Source organism: Vidua macroura, chromosome 6 (genome assembly GCF_024509145.1).
Source record: "Vidua macroura isolate BioBank_ID:100142 chromosome 6, ASM2450914v1, whole genome shotgun sequence".
In the NCBI taxonomy this organism is placed as follows: Eukaryota; Metazoa; Chordata; class Aves; order Passeriformes; family Viduidae; genus Vidua; species Vidua macroura.
The window spans coordinates 5,728,443-5,747,867 of record NC_071576.1 but is presented as its reverse complement, the minus strand read 5'-3'; the positions used below and the strand labels follow the sequence as shown (position 1 = coordinate 5,747,867).

At 40.5% G+C, this 19,425-nt stretch overlaps 1 protein-coding gene across 2 annotated transcripts in view; it reads right to left on the bottom strand.

Moving 5' to 3' along the window:
• The window catches only part of MNAT1 (MNAT1 component of CDK activating kinase), a 117,877-nt gene that overhangs the window by 44,996 nt on the left and 53,456 nt on the right, over positions 1-19,425 (bottom strand). For both annotated transcript variants that reach the window (XM_053980322.1, XM_053980323.1), the window contains exon 6: positions 18,778-18,903. In XM_053980322.1, coding sequence (XP_053836297.1) covers positions 18,778-18,903 — 126 coding nt within the window. The remainder of the gene's footprint in view (positions 1-18,777; positions 18,904-19,425) is intronic.

Sequence of the window (19,425 nt, the reverse complement as noted above, 5' to 3'; positions counted from 1 at the left end):
TTCACAATTACCAAAAATGCTATATTCAAATCCAAACCACCACAGATTGGTGTCTCCTGAACAAAAGCACATGCAAGTGAGCTTTGCTGATTAGAGATCAGCTACTGAATCTGGAGCCTTATGAAGAGAAATAGGTTTCCCTGGGTTGAATATCCAGGATCTCTGGAATAAAGTCCCTGTCTTCAGGAAACAGAGCACACTTTAAAAGGTACCTAAAAAAAGTTCAGAGTGTATTTACATTTCTGCAGTTTTGAGACAGAGATCAAACCTCACATTCTAAGGTCAAAATCAACATAAGCATTCCTCAGAATCAGACTTCAAATGGATATTTGAAGTTATCTGCACTTTCTTGTTTGCGAGTTCGAAGAATTGCTGATCATAAAGCAAATTTTAAGATATTAAATCTTTCAAGGAGAGATTTCACAAAAATGATGTGTGTATGCAGGAGAATTGAGTCCCTTCACATGTAACAGGGCAGAAGCCTGTGGAAAGTAACCCTAAGCACGCCCTTTTCCAATGAAACCGCCCTTTATTGTGAACGTTGTGTTAACTTAAAACACGGTTCACTTAGATGTGCTTTCCAAAAGGCTTCAAGCAGGACGATACTGATTTAAATAAAGAAAATTAGGCAAGATTTTGCACTTGAGCTTCCCACACAACGAGGATTTGCCAAGCCTTTCCAGTCTAATCAGTGCTGCAATCACCCCGGTATATAAAGAGACTGACTCAGCGCACACAAACACTTCCAGACTCACCAGCAAGAGCTGATTTTTTGGCTCACCACAGCAAACTGCCTCCTAAGCTGGCCAGCCCCAGTGTCCATCTACCTGGAAGCCATCCATCCAGCCACACTGGGCTACTGTGCATCTGCATCGCTGCTCCACTTCATTAGTGAAACACAAACCCGGCTCCAGCCATCCCAGTAACTGATACCGTATCACTCAAGTCAATGGGAGCAAATCAGAAACTCTACACTACATATGAATTATAATAGGTTTTTGTGTTTCCTTTCCCAAGTGCTGACAGTTTGGAAGGTTATTTTCCCCACCACCACCATGGCTGGACTATAACCACATTAATTTCAGTGTGCCAAGGCAAGCTGTTCAAGAAGCTTTCACGGCACATTTGGCTTAATAATCCAGGGTGGGGTTTTGGGGGTTTGTTTTTAATTGTCCAAGATTTGACAAGAAAAAGAAAATTAAGTTTAAGATGTATAACTCTCTGGAAAATTATATTTTCAGCAAAAGATGGCAAGCTTTAAAAAAAGTTTTAACAAACAAATTTAAATCACCCTTTAAATCACCAGCAGCCTAAATAACTTGGCCCTAGCTCTGGACATAAACTTTTATCAATGGTAGTTGACTGAGAAAACCATGTTTTCTCCTTCAGTTTCACATTAATCTCAGGGCACAGTTAAAACATGACACTTCATCAACTTTTTTTTTCCCACATCTCCTGTTCACAGCCATTGCTGTGTTGGCTGAAACATTTATTGCCAGGACAGAGCACTGACCAAGAGACCTACAAGGAACAAAAGCCTGCCAGAGCCTAAAGCAGCTCACCTTATGAAATCCCCTAACCCCCAGCTCAGCTACTTCAGCAGCTGCACTGGTCTGTTCCAGGGTATTAGCACAAGTAGGGATCTGCAGTGACTGTTTGCTATCAAGTCAAAGAAATTCAGACTTTATTTAATCTTTTCTGCCACAGATTTAGACCAATACTAAGAGGCAGCCCTCAACTGCTACAAAGAGCATTCTATAATTCATACAATAGTTGAGTCACAGCAAACCAGCAGCCTGGCCAGGATAATGCTTTGCTGAATGTACCTACATTTGCTTCTGTAAAGGGCTACAATTTGCTTTTAATTATTCATAACGTTCTACAATGTACTTGGATGTGTGTACTGTACATACACACAGCAGTTTGAATAAAATAAACACACCTTGGTAATTAGCTGATTGCAGTGCTCAAATAGTGCCGTTTTTAATGAGATGCTCTTTGTGTGCATGAAGGTTTCTGTTTTGTGTGTGTACACACAGATACACCCAAACACAAATAATCCAGGGCATAAGCTAAACAGTTTTAAACAAAGACTATCATAGAATGTTTGCACAATCCTGTAATGCCCCAATCATGTGCACATTTGCACACGGGAATTATTTAGAGGCATGTCAAGCTAACAAATTTATTTGCCAGCAGAAAATTTTATCATCCACTTACCTGGGGCTTAGACCCAGATTCAGCAACACTGATTCAGCTTAGAGAACTACCCAGCTCCAAGCACACAAAGAGCCTCACAAAACCAAAGGAGCAGTCACATTCTGATTACTTTGCCTGGATCGTGGCCTAAAAGTCCAGTCCAACAAAGCCAAGCAAGCCTAAACCTGATGGCGTAAACTGAGCCCATCCGCTGCGCTGCAATTACCTATGGCAATAAACACCACGCTCTAGGAAGCAGAGGCTTGCACAAACAGGCCTCCAGAGGAACAACCAGCACCCTCCCAACTCCAGCCTCCACTCCCTGTCCTTGCATGGACTGTTCCAACAGCTGGGAAGTCGAGCAGGTTGTACCCAGGTATTTGGCACCCATGTGTGCCATTGCTGGGTCTACAGATCCACCATGAAACACGGATGGGCCCTGGGGACTGAACTGCAACGGGGACCAAGTCACAGAGCTGAGAGTCAAGCCAAGAGCAAAACCTGCTTGCTTCGTTTCAAAGCACATGCTTAAGGGTTTTCTGGGTCAAAGCCAGGGTGATCCATATCTTATGAGATCAAGCACCTCTACCAGGTTTGTATCAAAAATTTACATGACTATTTCAGCGATCCCATTAGCCCACAAGGGCAGACCTCAGCTCAATAGTCGAGGTATGGGCAGCCAGATGAATTTTACCAGGCTAATCTACATGCCTGAGGCATTTCCAGAGCAAAAACCTACCAGTATTGGTGTGCGTTTTCTTACCAGTTTAAATGGCTGTTTGACCATCACTTTCTAAATGAAGGTGGGCATCAGTAGACTAATACAATATTATTAAGATAGATTTTAAGAAGTGTATCTGGATTCCAAGTAATATCTCAAGATTAGTTATTTATTATATAAATCACCTTAAATTCATTATCTAGGCCCCATTCCCATGGGCCAAACAAGTTGAGAAAATAGTTCCACTAGGGACTGCACATAATGGGGTCCATTACTCATAGCAAATAGATCAAACCTCTTCAGAAAGTTAACCTACACAGAAAGCTTCCAAATTTCTCTAACCATGCATTTAAAACTTTAAAAGGAAGAGAGTAAGCAATTATAAATCATGCAGACACACATATTTAGAAATCTGTATAATTTTAAAAAGTGGACTAGAATTCTAAGGAATAGCTTACTGCAATAACCATTGAATTGTCCATAATCATGTTAGTGGTTTTTTAGAATAATACTCATCTTAGCATTTAACATTTCTTAATTTAAAAAAATCATAAAATGCACAGCAGACAAACCACAATCCCTAGAAACTGATGTTCAGGGGCATCACTTTATTCATCAGGTGCACCTCATCTTATCAAAACAACACAAGAAAACTTGCTTTCTTTCCAAATGCACACCAGATTTCTCTAATCTGTGCATTTACCAAACTGCACAAACAGAGAACTGGCGATTTGATGCAATCAGCACAGTGCCATTTAAAGCAGAGCACATCACAGCACCCTTAAGTCTTTTTGGAAATACCTCTGCTGCTCAGCAGCACCAGCTTTCCACCAGTTGCTGCTCCACATGCTATTGCCAATCAGCTGCATTTGCTGTAGCGCATTCCAAAGTTTACTAATTAATCTCTGCACTAAACCCCAGTGATGGCCGGTTGCCATTTGAAATGATCATCATCTTTTATTTAAAGACATAGCGACCTTATGGCCAAACTCAGACCTTATTTGTAAGAAAGAGGTGGGCCAAATTTCAGGTAGTTAAATCCAGGTTGGTGTTTGTTTTTTTTTTTTTTTAAACCTGGACAGAGGCAATTATTAATGGTTTGAGGATGTTTACATTAGACACACTCAGTCATTTCAATGTTAATTGTCAGGAAATGGCACACACTTGCTTTCTGAGCTCAGAGCCACATTCAGCAGAGGGTATGAGATGCAAACTACTGCAAAAGAGACCGTTCATTTCTTGCAAAACAGCCTACATGCTTTGAAGCCGTGTGTTTTAAAGATTCCAGCTTATTGCTACGTTTCAGATGAGGTTTTAAGCAGTGATTTCAGGCAGTCCAACCTCTCACACCATTGTTCCAGGCTGCTCCCATTCAGCAGTGTGTACTGGCTCCGTGACCTTCACAATGACCTCTACAAAAGCAGTTGTGCATTTCACTGTGGTGTAAATCCTCACAGACAAGTCAAACCTGTTCTTTTTGGCATCCAGCCCTTCAGATGAATACTCTGCAGAGATTTATTATGAAAGGGGAATGAAGGGGCATTATTGCACAACATTCATCCCTCACATACAGCTAAGTTCCATCTCTTACAACTTCTGAAGACTTTTAAATAAACAGATCGTCTTAATTACACAAATCCCTCTTGCTTCTCACCAATTTTCTGTAATTAAAATTTGCTGTTGTTTACAAAAAGGCAGATATGCCCAGGAAAAAGCATGTGTGTGAAGGTGTTTTACATTATTATTAATAAGTAATATTCATACTTCCTGTTACTATACACAAGGGATTAGTGTTTCCTAGCACACCATTCACTTATAACACTGAAGTATTATTCCACATTGTAGCAACACACATTGCCCTAAAAGGGTCCATTAATTATTTTTTTAATACCATGAAGTTGCTGCAGGATATTAGACTGTCTCCATAAGAAATATACTGCTATGGTAAAATGATGAATGATGAAGTTTGCAGGTTTTTAATTAGATTTCAGAGCAGTAAGAATTTACAAAGTTGTTCTCCATGGCCTTAGCTTAATACTTTCTGTGACCTTATGCAAATAATTAGAAAGAGATTCAAGATTCCATTAATCAGAACATATAAAAGCATAAAAGAATAGTTAAAGGGGTAGATTTTATAAACTCAGTGAGTCTGTCAAAGTGGTCAGAGAGAGTAGTAACCCTAACACTCACATCATCCACATTCTTTCAGGTTTTCCAATTGATCCTTCAGCAAAATGTGTCCTGTTAGGGAAGGGGGAAACCATAACAAAAAAAAAAAAAAAAAAAAAACCACAACAACCCAACCTAAGTTGCATTGATGTTTCAATCCAAAAATCATGCTCCAACTAGCTGCAGTCGCTTGGTATTAACCACAACTGAAGCATTTTGACTGAAGCTCACATTCCCTGATCCAAATCTCAGAGTTCCCCTCAAAAGCTCCCTCCCCCCACTGTCAGCTGTCATGGACAATTGACAATGCACATGCACATCCCTCCCACTGCAGAAAGACAGACTTGCTGTGTGTGTCTCTCCCCGTCACCCACAGGCCATGACAGGTAGGGGTTCTCTCTCCCCTTCCTCAAAGTGTCAGCTGGCCATTCCTTGCCCTTCCAACTTCCTTCTCTGCCAGCAAAACCAAAGATAACAGAATGCACAACAGCAGAAACTTCCCTGTGCAAAAGATACGTGAAAACACAATCTCCTCCCACCTTTCCCAGGTCCAGACTGCACTTTCACACTCCAGAGCTGCAGGCAGAAGTTTCTCCAAACAGAACATGCAGTGGTTTTTACTTTACTATGTTTAAATTCACTTCCCCCGTAGGTCCAACTCTGCCACCTCCACTCCTTTTCTAAGTCTGGGGCTACCAGTGAGAAGAGATGGACTGAAAACAATAGAAGGTGAACCAGCATGGTCATACAGTGCTGCATTTAACAACAAAGATAAACTATCTGCAGTTCTAAAGCAGCTTTCTTCCTACAACAGAAATCTCACATTTTGAAAAGCTGCAGTTGCTGTGTAATTGTCTCTTCATAAATAAACCAAATAAAAACTTAAGTGCAGCTACATTTATGATTTGGTCTTCACAACAAACAAAATAACACTGATCTTTCCAATACTTTATTCAGGATTAAAAAAAATCCAAAGATTTTTCAATTAGATGATAGAGAGACAATGCCAAAGTTATACCTGGCACCTACAGCTCAAATTGGTTACAATTTAAAAGCAACAAACAGATAAATGGGTACAAGAATCTTCATTAATATTTATATTAAAGTGACACATCTGTTTAATCTTGTATTTCAAATACACTTAACTAACCAGACACAAAACAGGTTAAAAATTAGCACAAAGCAAATGCTGTACACAACACTATCAATGAAACTAAACTGACACAACATTAAGCTTTAATGTAAATTGCACCTTAAGGATTGGAATGGGGGGCTTTTACCCCATATTCCAAAAGTGCCTGATATGTGATAAATTCTTGGCCTAACCTTGTCTAGGCTTCAGATTCTACCTAAACAGGAATTCAATGTGGCATCATCTCACCAAGTAGCAGATTAAGGTGCATAAGAGAAAGCAAATGGGTAAAGTTAAAGAAAGGATGGAACTCCCACTGCAATCCCCTCTATGTTCTCCCATTAGCTCTCAAGCCAAACCCTCTTTTTCACCCCCATAACAGAAGAAAATCCTAATCATGTTTTCTTGTAAACAACCACAAAGAGGAATGTTAGGTATGCAGGCAAGGCCAAGACAGTGCCACCCCTTCAGAAGGGCAGAAAATTCTTCAAATATTTACAGATCAATTATTCCAGCTCTGCTTGTCTGAACCCAAAGAGTTATCACAGGGAACCATTACAAACTGGGATGTATGTGACTTTTTTGCTTTATACCAGTCATGCAGCACAGGCACCAAACACAGGAAGCCCCAGCCCCAGAGTGCCCAAGGATGGTGAGGATCAGGTGCCCATGTCCACCCCTTTAGATGTGTCAGCACGTCCCCACAGCCCAGCCCAGCAGCTCCTGGCTGCTGGAGCACTGCCTCTGACTGACTTGCAGAGGATCACGTTTCTGTGATCTCTCTGTGCCTTGGAGAAGGGAGTGATGCTCTATTTATTTATGCCTCTCTTTCAAGAGATGAAACAGGAGAATAGGCCTCAGACCTAAATATATATATATATATATATATATATATATCTATGCTGCTTTCCTCCTGTGCACAGCCCTCACTTGTTCCTCACTCCAAACTACTTACCTTTTCAAAGTCCTCCAATTCCACATGCACCACTTTTAAATGTACCATTTGTGTCCTGCAGGATCTACCTCACTTGCCCAGAATAATACAAGAATCATTATTCTTACACAAAACCACCATTTCATTTTCTACTAATCATGGCAAATGTTGCTAGTTCCAGTCTCCTGGCCCCCATCCAGCTAATTTAGATAGATGGTTCCACATGTGCTCTCTGTCCTTCCATTTCCTGCCCATACCACGGCACACATTTGTCTAAGTGAGTCAAAGCAGCTTTCTCTGTAGTCATAATATTCTTTAGTACTTTATATTTTAAAAAAGAAGCCTGCATAAAACACAGCCTATTAACATGCTATTACTGACTTTGAAAGAGGCAGAGGATTTTACTGCTTTGCCACACATTCTGCTGAACTGTAATGGGTCACAAGCTACACCTGAGCCTTGCATTTCCCCCAAATACAGAATTTACCTGTGTAACAACTGTGTTCAGGCAAAGCAAAACAATAAACTAAACTAGCCATTTCTCTACTTCAGTATTATCCATGTTTTTTGCCCTTAAAGTAAAAACCTCAACAAGCCCAAAATATTAGGAGGAATGAGGACAAGCCAAACTTTCAGAGACCAAGGCACTTCTTCATTAAGGTAATTTGTTTCCTTACTAGCTAAAGCTGTTCATATTCCTTTCCAGAGACACCCTGACTGACAACCACTACATATATATAGGGACATCCACCTTTTGGTGTCCAACACTGACTGCCTCAAACAATATTCCTTTCTTTCACCCTCTGCACCTGAACAAACATTTTTAAGGGAAACTACTTTTGAAGTCTCCTTACAAAACACTGTCTCTTTGATCCAAATATCTTTCTTCAAGTACCCTAGTATGATACAGATGCACCTTGGATGGTAATGATCACTACTGAAAACTAGAGCCCCCAAGAGCTCCTTTGAAATACATCTTAATTTTAAAATTAATTTTTGATTTACAAATGTGCCCTCTGAAAGCTCAAAATTTGACTTCTCTGAGACCCTGTAGCAAACATTCATTTATTTGCTGTGTGCACCTATGCAGGAGCTACAGTGCAGAAAAGGTGGTACAAGCACAAACATGCAGCACAGCCCCAACCAACACACTGATGATTTTGTCTTCGTAAGAAATCAATATATTAGTAATTAATTTATCAGTAAGGCTGGTGTACCTTGGACAAAACTGAAGATGCTGCAGGAAGCAAGTTCTGCCCATTCACCCCTGCCTACAGCCAGAACCCTGGTTAGCACATGTGTGTGTTTGGGTGGGTGTCACGTTGGAAGCCACACAAGTGCACACACACCACCCTGGCTGACCTCAGAGAACAGGATTCTTACACAGGAACTGACTGTGATGGATGAGTACCAGAATCCCCAGGTCCCCAAATCCTTCTGGCCCAGAGCTCCTCTCTAATTCCCAGCCTTGTGGAGAAACTACTTAGCCCTAGAAACTCCCATCCCACTCACACCCACCTTTCTGCCCCAAATCTCCCCCCTCAGAGGGATGGTGCCATGTCCCCCCATGTTCTCCCCAGTTTGTCTCCTCTGCTGCCCTGTGCTCCCCCATCCCCAGCAGCCCTGATCCATGCTCCAGCAGGGCACCACGGCTGCTGCCAGAGCTTGGTACTGATTTCCCTGCCATATTTCCTCCAGCAACTGCCTCCCACTATGGCCAAACCTCATACTCCTCTTGGCTCTCCTTGTATGACCAAGCCTGGTAAGAATTTCAGAAAAGCCAGTTGTAGGCTGTTGTAGGTAAGAATTGTACTTACCCAAAATTTGTCTTAAAGTGGCCCTGAGAACAGGGAAGGAAGAAAATACAGGTATATGGGAGACCTTTCAACTGTGCTGTGAGATCAACACACTCCACATCGACAAATGGATTCTAGTTCATTGAGAAATGCAATAACCAGGAGTGAAACCAGGCTGGGAGGTAAGTCTGCACACATGTGCCTTAATAGGCAAGTCTCTCACAGCAAGACAAACAGACATGGTCCAACTGGATGCTGACTCAGCACTCTGCAAAGCCATCATCCCTGCTCTGCCATTCCAGGTCACCAGGGCTCCTCCAGGTACACAGCAGAGAAGATGAAGGAATGACACAGAACTGCTTTGATCAGCAGCAACAGAAGAAAGGATTAGAAGCAAGAATGTGATGTTCTCACAGATGCAGACAACTGCTAAGGAAAAGGATCATGGTAGGAAGGTCACACGTACTTCTAAGCATGTATACAAATGTACTACAGCTTCCCTAAATGGCTTCAAATACTTCACTGATCTTACTACAGTTCTTTAAATGTTCTTGCTGCTCTCTTTAAAAGAATTTTCCTCTTTAAAAAGTCCTCAGCTGAATGTCATTTCACATCCAGTCTGTAAGAGTATAGACAACCTACCAAGCATTTGCAGAAGAAATCAATGTTTTTATTGTTAAATTACAATTAAGGTGCCTAAACTACTTTTTTAAAGACCTAAATTCTAAACCATTTAGTTCTGTGAAGTCCTCCTTACACAGTCATCTCCAAGGACATAAGAAGCTCCTACAAAGAGGTAGAGAACAGCCTACTTCTGCCAGTTACCTAAGTAGAAAATGAGCTTGTATCAGGTGAAGGAAACACAGTTACTGAATTTCCCCTAAAATGTAAAAGCTAGGGCAGCAAGTGTTCCCAGAGGCTGACAAGGAGAATGCAGAGCCCCCATCCCCAGCAGTCTTTCAGAACAGGTTAGGACAGGTCCCTGCCATGGAGCACCCCTGGCTCTGCCTCACGGCAAGGGGAAGGACCCCATGGCCCCCCAAGACCCCCAACCAGCACTATGATTGTACAATTTCACAAGTACCTGCTGCAATTCTGGCACCACAGCTTCTCTTTTCATTCCTTTTTCTTCCCTGATTTAAAATTCCACCCTCACAGAGGGACTTTGCTCCCATTTTTTATCATCTCTATAAGACATAATGCTTATACTCACAATTTTGGACAAGCCATTTCTTTCTGTTTCACTCCAGCACTACTTTCTCATGGGTTTACTTTTAAACAGTGCATCAAACAGCACTGTTTAACAACTTTTTGCATTAAAAGTGTGGTTCAATAACTTTGTAACATTCATTTAGCACAAACTCTAATATTTAATGTTTATGATGTTTGCAACTCTTGGCCAAAGTATAGCCTCAAAAGAGCATGTATGCACTGAATTGTATCTTGTTAAAAAGAACAGCAGCACTGAAAAAACTTACATTGGAACAATCTATAAATGTGTTTACATTATATGAATGATTTGCTGTTCCTTCACAAGGCATGTAGGAAGTCAGCACTTCTCAAATGTGTAAAGTATTTCCATGTGCTTAAAGCACAATCTTTCCAAAACAAACAATGATTGAGAAATTTTTTATTATTCTTTATTTCCCTGCCAGCTGGTTTTTTGGACTCTCCTCTCAGCCACCTTCTTTCTTTCAGTCAGATCCCTCCTTATTGCTCACAGTAACACCTACTCAAGCAAAGGTACATTCAGAGCTGTAAGACCCAGAAACAGGAGGATCTCAGGCTGATTTAAATAGCATTTTCCTTAGATTACTCTACAACATGTCTTTGTGCTATCTTAGCTAGTGGCAGGTCTGGCTGCTGCTTGGGATGGAATTCGGGCATCCTACATTAGAGCCTGAAGCCCATTCCTGCTGTTCTGTCCCACTGCCTGCTCCCATACAGGCAAGGAAGCAAATGACAAGCTGGCTGAACTCTTCCAGCAGCCTTCTTTCTCCCTGTGAGCCTTTTCATGGGACCAGAACATGCTGCATGTCACAGAGATGTTCTCTGAAAAACGATGGGGAAGACTCAGCCATGCAAGTAAGCTCTTGACCAACTCCAAAAATCAAACAGGACACTAAAAATCACGAACAAAACAAGACAAAACGAAAACCCAAGCCAACTCAAACAAAAAAAAAAACACACCAAAGAAACAACCCACAAAAAAGAAAAAAAAAAAAAATTAAAAAAACCCTAACCTAAGAACAGCTCCATTCCAAAAAGTGACAGCTAAAGCACAGATCTGCTCCACTGCTGGCCACAGACACTTTAACTAACAAGCACATTGGTCATGCCATTCACTCCTGTACAATTAACACTGTTGGCATTATTTCATTTACTGAATTCCAGTCATTACAGCTGTGCAAACTTATGGGTCTAATTTGTATTTATACTAATATGTGTACATAAACATGTGCTGCTTTAGCCATGTAAAGGAGCCTTAAAGCAAATTAATAAATATTATTTTAACAGAGCAGTATCAGAGAGCCCAACCGTAAAAAAGAATCAAGTCAAGCAGTTCTGATTCTGTCTGTCCACCAAACAACTTAATTTCAACTAGAGCATATTTCCTAAGGCATTCCAAACTAAAAGCCTGCAGAGAGCTATGGGGAGACATAGCACTGTATTTTCAAAATACAGTCTCCTTTTCAAGGCCGTTGCTGTGCAAATGAAGGGTGGGGAAATAACAAATACTGTCATTTACTTTGCCTTTTTTCCTCCAGAAACATTTTCTTACCAACATAAGGAACAAAATTCATTAAGTCAACATCATGTGCTGAATGTTTATGCTCTTTGATATAACAGTAATTACTTAGTAAGGCCAGAACCCAATTAATGTTTTAGACTTCAGTCCATGGGCTGGGGTGCACAGGAAGCATGCTGATGATAGATCACTTAAATAAAGTTTATTTGGCATATACTTCAAAACCAGAGTTCAGAAACTCAAAGCACAGTTCAGCATGTATGTGCTTGACTCTTAACAAAACATCTTTATTTAAACAGAGGGCTAGAGATTTAGTATGACAAATGTATTTACTACTACTAATCATTTTCCATCAAGCTACTCAGAAGCTGCAGTCATATTGTATTTATAAACTTATGAGATTTAAGGGAGCAGTAGGTGGGTCACAGGACTGTGGATCCCTTTTTAAATCCAGCATGTTAGTCCTAACCTGGGTTATATCTTCCAGCATATTTGGTGTCCCTCAGTTTATATATTTGAATTCTATATCCACATATTGTCAGAAATGGTAGAGATCCAGCAGCCATGACTTCTTTTTCTTCTCTTCTTTTCAGAAATAGTATCCTTTTTAGCAAATCAATGCTCATTGTTAAAAACAAGACACTGTTACTGATGACAAAAATTCAATGCTAAAGCAATATGCAAGGTACACTCTGAGTAGGAATCAGGAAATGGTGCTTAGCAACTGCAGAATCTCACTTCTCTCAGGGCTACCTGCACCTCTGTTCATCTCTGCTCCAGGGAAGCTGCTTGGCAGGAACGCTGCTTCCCTGAGCACTCCGTCCAGAGACCCTCTGGAAAGTGCTGTGACTCCCCTGACTGGGGCATCTGGGTTCCCTCTGGAAAGGGATTCTGCTTCCTGGCACCGACACCGAGCCCCGAGTGTCTGAGCTGGGACACAGCCACCACATCCAAGCACAGAGACACAGAATGCTCAGTGCCACTGGAAATTTTACCTTTACATGCATGTTCTCTTAACAAATATGCCTATTCCAAAAGGATCTATATGCCTAAACACACTAGTTACTCTTGAAAGTAAGTGTTGTACTTTTGCTGTGATTCTAAACTACCAAGAGTTGCAAAGAGGGAAATATTCCACTCAGCTGTAAAAGAGAAATGTGCATGGTATGAGCCAAACGAAGATTAAGAACAAAATACCAATTAAACTCAAACTGGCATTCATCTCAAAGAAATCAATTCCATCTGAACAGTTTCAGTCTGAAGATAGACCAGCTGAGCTAACAATGAAGGAATCCTTGATTGCTTTATTTTTTAACTTCAGGCAAAAACTAAAAGCACCCAAAAAAACCCCACCACAACCCCCACACACACTAAAACACACTGCACCAAAACCAACAAACCAACCAAGCAAACTAGAGCAGTAAGAATTGGCAAAGTAAGGCCCCCTCAGGAGCTGCAGAATAGCTGTAGCCTAAACCACAGTGTGACATGCACCTCACTTACCTCAGAGTACCTGGCATATGTCTAAGCAACTTTGAAGGGGCACAATTGATTAAAAAGGGTATTTTGACAGACTTTTTTGAGTTTGGAACAGGATTTTGGATAATTGCTCCACGAGCTATAAAAGAAACAGACTGAAAAACAAGAGCAGCCGCTGAGCAGTTGTTTGCACAGGAAGCAATATTGCAGGAAAAGGCAATAATAAAGAACAGTTAATTTGACCTGAGCTGATGAGGTCAATGTTTTAAAAGAAATAGCTCCACATAACGTAAAATAAGAACGTTATTTCCCATCAGAATAATACTGCAAGTGTAAAACTGCACAAAATCTCTTCCCTAACACTTGTTATGTGCAGCTTAGTGGTAACACACATTCCTGAGGTGTCCTAGACATCCTGTGTCTGACACAAATCCATTCCTCTGAAATATTGGTTCTACAACTGCTCCCTCCTGCAAGCTCTGGCTGCTCCAGGCTGCACACTGCTCTCCTCAGCATCCAGCTACTAATAACCTGAAACTGCAAGAACTGGAATAAATCTGGGCAATATTCAGAGCCACAAAGTTATATTTAACACCGCTGCTGTGAGCTGGACAGGGAAGCAGTAGCTGGAGCAGATATTTCACTCTTAATTCGCTGCCATTCAGGGGTGCTGTTGACAGGAGATGGAGCCCGGCTCAGCGGAAGAGCCACAAGGTTAGGAATTTAGTAGGGTTGGATCCTATTCCTTCTTCCTCTACTGCTCTGCTGGCTAATCCTGGGTGAGAACATCCCCTCCGGGCATCTGGTTCCCCTCCCTCCCTGACACATCTATTTAAACTGCAAATTCACTGGGGTAGGGACCATCTTGGTAATGATAAAGCTTGTACAGCACTCCACACTAATGGTTCTATTAATAAATATTCCCACTGCTATTAAGTAATAAAACAAAAACAATGATAAGAATTGCAAGGTCAATGATGCATTACATTAATTCTGAGGTATTTGGGTATAAAATGCAAGAAGGCAAACTCTCCCAAGCAGAAGCAAACCAGGGGACACCTATGTTGTTTTCCAGCATTTTTGGGCAATCCAATTAGAGGTAATTGAGTTTTTAACTGCATGAGATTACTCCAAGAATACCATCACTAGAGGCTAAGTGTCCTGGGAGGGTGGGGGAAGTCCAGGACAGTCCTTCCAGTTCTGTAATGTTTCTTTTCTTAAAAAGAAGAAACAGAAAAGGGACAGGCACACAGCTGGAAATGTGCTGGACGTGGCACGAGCTGAGCCAGTCTAAGGCACTCAGATTTTCTACAAACACAGAAACAGCTGGGCCACAGACTCAAAGGTTCTGTGCTCCCAGTTCAAGAAATTGAGAAGGAGTTAAACACATCCACACTTCTATGCACTTTTTAACCACCAAGGTGAGGTAAAGCACAGACCTAGAAAAGGCTTCTAAAGTACTGTGAACACTAGAGACATAAGAAGGAAACTAAATTCATGTAACACAATTAATTCCTGTTGCATTTGCAAATTGCCATTTGTCTGCAATATATATGAGCATCTCTCTTACACCTTAAAATGAGCTCCACATTAAATCTACCTGACAACCAGAAATGGTCATTACATTCACCAAGAAACAGAAGAATGGTTCTCTTGCCAGACCTTGTTTTGCACCTCCTGACAAGCCCTAGAAATGCTGGAAACATCATTCATTTCAGACAAAGTGTGCTCTTTTTGACAGCTGCTAAAGTCTGAAGTACCACAATTGACAAGAAATCTCATTTTTAGCACTACTGCAGCAATTAAGATTGCTACGGTTTCTTTTGTAGCTTTACTCTGATTTGAGATTGGATTTAATAAGACTGTTTTAAAATATTCAGATGTGCTGAAAGTGTTATTTCTTAATATGATGAACATGATAAGGAAAAAAGCCTGGCAGCACTGTCTCCCCCTGCTCAAAGAGGTAAATCAAACTGATTGATTTGGAATGTAAGCTTAGTGCACAGAGGATTGAATTTACTGAAGAAGTTGAAGAGCAGACTACAGAGGAAAAACTGCTTCCACTTGAAAGGAGAAACAAAAAAAAAAAAAAAAAAAAAGGAATTTCACAAAAGGAAAAGTGAAGGAGACCCCGTCCCCATGAGCTATTTGTCTGTCTCATGCTATAGGGGATGCTCTTGCTTAGCTTACATGACATTCCCTCCTCCCCCTGCAAGCAGAGGAACTCACAGCATTAATATGACACCTTAAATGAGCCAACTTCCTTGAGCATTGCCCAGGAGACTAGAATGGACATGCTCCTATCTCAGACACCAAGAAACATGTCTGATTAGCAGTCAGGCAGAAGAACATCTCTGACCAAGGAAAAACACTCCTGTTCAAGCTGAAAAAAACCCCAGTGGATTGCCACAAGTGGCATATTTTCATAGCCTTTGTGTAAACACCAGCTCCAGATCAGCCAGCAGCTCAGCTAGCTCTATCTGGCTTCCCTTCTTTTGAAACCAAATTAAAGGAAAACTCCCATCAGAAAAGGTCAGTGGCCAAACTATTAGGAAAAAATAAAAGCCCAGAGGAAGGACATACATAGTGATTCATTAAATGTGCACTGCTAAGCCTCTGACAGTGGGCATAAAGCAGACTTTTCACACAAATGTCTTGAATTTGCAGAACTCTTGTGCCAGAACATTCATTAGAATTGTATTTCTTAAGAAATTCTCAGTACTCCCCTACAGCTGCCCCCACCAATAGGAGTGGTGTGAACCCCATGGATTAGAGGGGAACAAAGCCAAAGCAGCTACAAAGAGCACAAGAAAAGCTCCACCCACTTCACGTGGACACCTACGCAGAAGGAGCAGACTGAGCATCTCAGGTTCTTAGAAAAACACTCAGCCTGGCAAACAAGCATGTCCTAAGGTGAGTGCCAGGTGGGAATTCACCTTACACTGTCACTGGAACCCACCTTCATTGATCATGTGCAATGAGCAGAACTGCTTTTCACAAAACTAACCCTGCTCCAAGGCCAGCAAACTTGCATTGGATAACTACAGTAACTTTCCAAGACAAACCCCAATCCTAATCTGAAAACATCAAGAATTTGAGATTTCGTTGCATTCCAGAGCCAATTTTAAGAGTGAGGCCAATTAACCAGCAGAACATTGTGTGAACTTTAGGTCTTATTCGTTCCTTCAGCTCCTATTCAGATGGTATTTGTTTAACTAAGGTTACTGGTTCTTGCTACATTTAATGCTGCACTGCTCAGACCTGGCATGTTCTGTGCTAAGGAGGTACTCAGTGTAAACTGAGTCACACCTGAACCATCTCCTAAACCAGAGGCAGAATGCTGCACACAGAGCAGATCTTTCTGCCTTTGAATGGACTTTTGTGGCTCCTCTTTGCATTCTTTCTGATTTTTGCACTCAAAATGCAGCCAGCAGAACTCTGCAGACCACAACTCTTCCCAGCATTGCATTCAGGAGAAGTCCTTTCCTATTTATTGCTGGATTATTCACACACCCAAGACCCCCCACAGACACTGTGGCTGAGGGTCAAACTGGTTTACTCGCTTAGCTAAACGTCCAAATCCTCTTCCCAGAGCCTGTTATTTACTCTTCTATTTCTCATTTTGCATTTAGCCTTATTAAAACACATTTCATTCAAATGAGGCCAGCTTGTCAAAGTGACCCTGTAAACTGCCAATTTGCACATCATCCACAGAAATTCAACATCTGCTTCCAAGCACTGAGCTGCCTCCTAGCAGAACACCCACAGAAACATTCCCAGGCTGTGGAACCAACTTCTTCAAAAATTACCAAGTTAGACACTTCCTTCATTTATTGTGCAGAATATCAATATTGTTATTATTGTGTAATAGAATTTGTATTTTTTTAATGTCATGTAATAAATAAATCAAGCACCTGTAAAGAAAATAAGGAAACATTCATCTTTCTAAGCAAAACATGTAATTTTGTTGAGGTAAAATTTTTGATGCAAATCCATTTTCCATAAACAGTAGTCACCAACCTCAAATGCTTCTCTCCTTAACTTTACTGTTAAAAAACATTAATAGAAAGAAGTACAGTTAAACTGTTCTTTTTCAATTTAGGACTAAGATCAGTCAGAGGGAGGAAATTTTTGTTTCCTGAGATTGAACAAATTAAATTATTTATCTATTTACATTTTCTGAACACTGATGAATTAGCAATTAGTTATCTGGCATATCCCCTATTATTCCAAACATTAGGATTTAAATGTTCTGCTGCTGGAAATCTCTTCAAACAAGTCTTTCACCATTCCTAGATGAAATTTACTTAGGGCTGCAGATCTCAAATGTCCACTACCACATACTGCATTTATATTATTTTTTTTAACTAATTAGAAAATACTTCCACTGTCCTCATAACATATATAAGCTGATCTTCTTCCTTTTCCCACAAAAAACCACAGCTTTAAGAAATTCTGACAATATATTTTAACAGCAAGAAAAAGTACAGCCATTCAGACAGAGTATTTTTAAGCAGAACAACAGGCATTTTCTCTCCACTGGCTTTTCTACACAGAGAGAAAAATCTCTCACAAAGCATATCAATCTCCCCCAGACTGTTAGATTTTAAAAGAAATAGGAAGAAGATCAATTTACACCACAGGAAAACAAGAAAACAACCCACACAGCCTTGCAAAAATTGACACTGCTTTTGGAAAAATAAGCTGCAAATGCTTCCACACTGTGAACACTTTAACAGATAATGAACACAGCACAAATATTCATGGCAAAAGTAAATTGATTACTGACAAGAAACCAGCTTGATGCACAGATTTTTGCTTTACTGACTTCTTGGTTTGTTGAGGAGACTAGAGAGTGTTGGCTATTTTCAAGGCATTCAGTTTACCATTACCAATGCTAAAATACAAAGTCTAAGAAAGGTGGATTTTTAAAAACTCTAAAAAGAGATTTAAAACAATACAAAACCAGCAAGGTGCAGAAAAGACCAGGCACTCATGCTCCCAGCCCCAGCTTTACATTTATGTACACAGGCTGGTATGTACTTGTGCCATGTCATTACACAGAACAGGAATGCTGAGAGATCTTCAGCTGCCACCCTCATGGTGACACCTTTGCAAAAATACTTGTTGCTTCCTAGAGCCAAATAACAATGAAAACAGAATCCTTAATCTTGGCATAATTTTCTAGATTGTCAGTCTCATACTTACAGATTATTCCAGTGCTCAAAATAAATCTGAAGAAAGTGCAGATGATTCTTGAACTTCAAAAATTTCAACTTCCAGAATTGGTACACAAACAAGAAAAATAATTCAAGGACACCACAACTTCACAGGGAGAGAGGTATCGTTTGTTTTTTGACAACTACACAATGAAAGTGTTCCATATATTTGTGATGACTGTTCTGGGTGGGTCATCACAATATTCCAATTAGCAGAATGAGGAAATTCTTCAATTAATTCCTAATTACTTACTCAATGGGAAGCGAACAGCCTATTTCATGTAACATGCAACTCAGATTTAAATGACCTCTGAATTTCATATGAGGAAAGCCTTGATCTTCTGAAAGGTATTAAAAAAACCAAACAAGCAAATCTTACCATTTTGATGCCAGTGGAAAACGTGACTGGTTTGACAGGTTTGGGTTTTTCCAGCTGCATTTCTAGCTGGGTAGATCTGTCCTTATGCTGAGCTAAGAGCAGAGAGGCAGGAAGATCAGAGCTCTCCTGTAAACATATGAGGAATAAATTTGAGTCCTAGACCAAAACAAATATTAATTAACACTGCATATTCTTCTAAACTGCAAGCTGGGACTGCAAGGCCATCACTAGCAGAACAGCAGAATGCCAAATATCCTCTCCCTCAGAAACAGTTTACAGAAAACTATCATTTTCAGTAATAAGAAAAAGCTGCAGCAACCCCATAAATCAGAGTAACCTGCAAACAACCATTTTTATAGAATCCACATTAAAGACAATATAACAGGCTCCTTATTCCAACTGCCCAATGCAACAATATTTATTAAAATAAAAAAAAAATTAGAACTTAATCAGAGAAGGAATAATACTGAGTAGTATAACTTGGATCAGATGTTTATCTAAGACACATTCTTTCTACCAATGAACTCAGACCAGTTTGAAATTGCTTCCCATTAGATTTCACCTGAGGCCGTTTGGAAATGATCCTTGCTCTGCTCTGCACAATGGCACTATTGTAAGTGCAACCAACAGCATATTTATTTTCTCCTT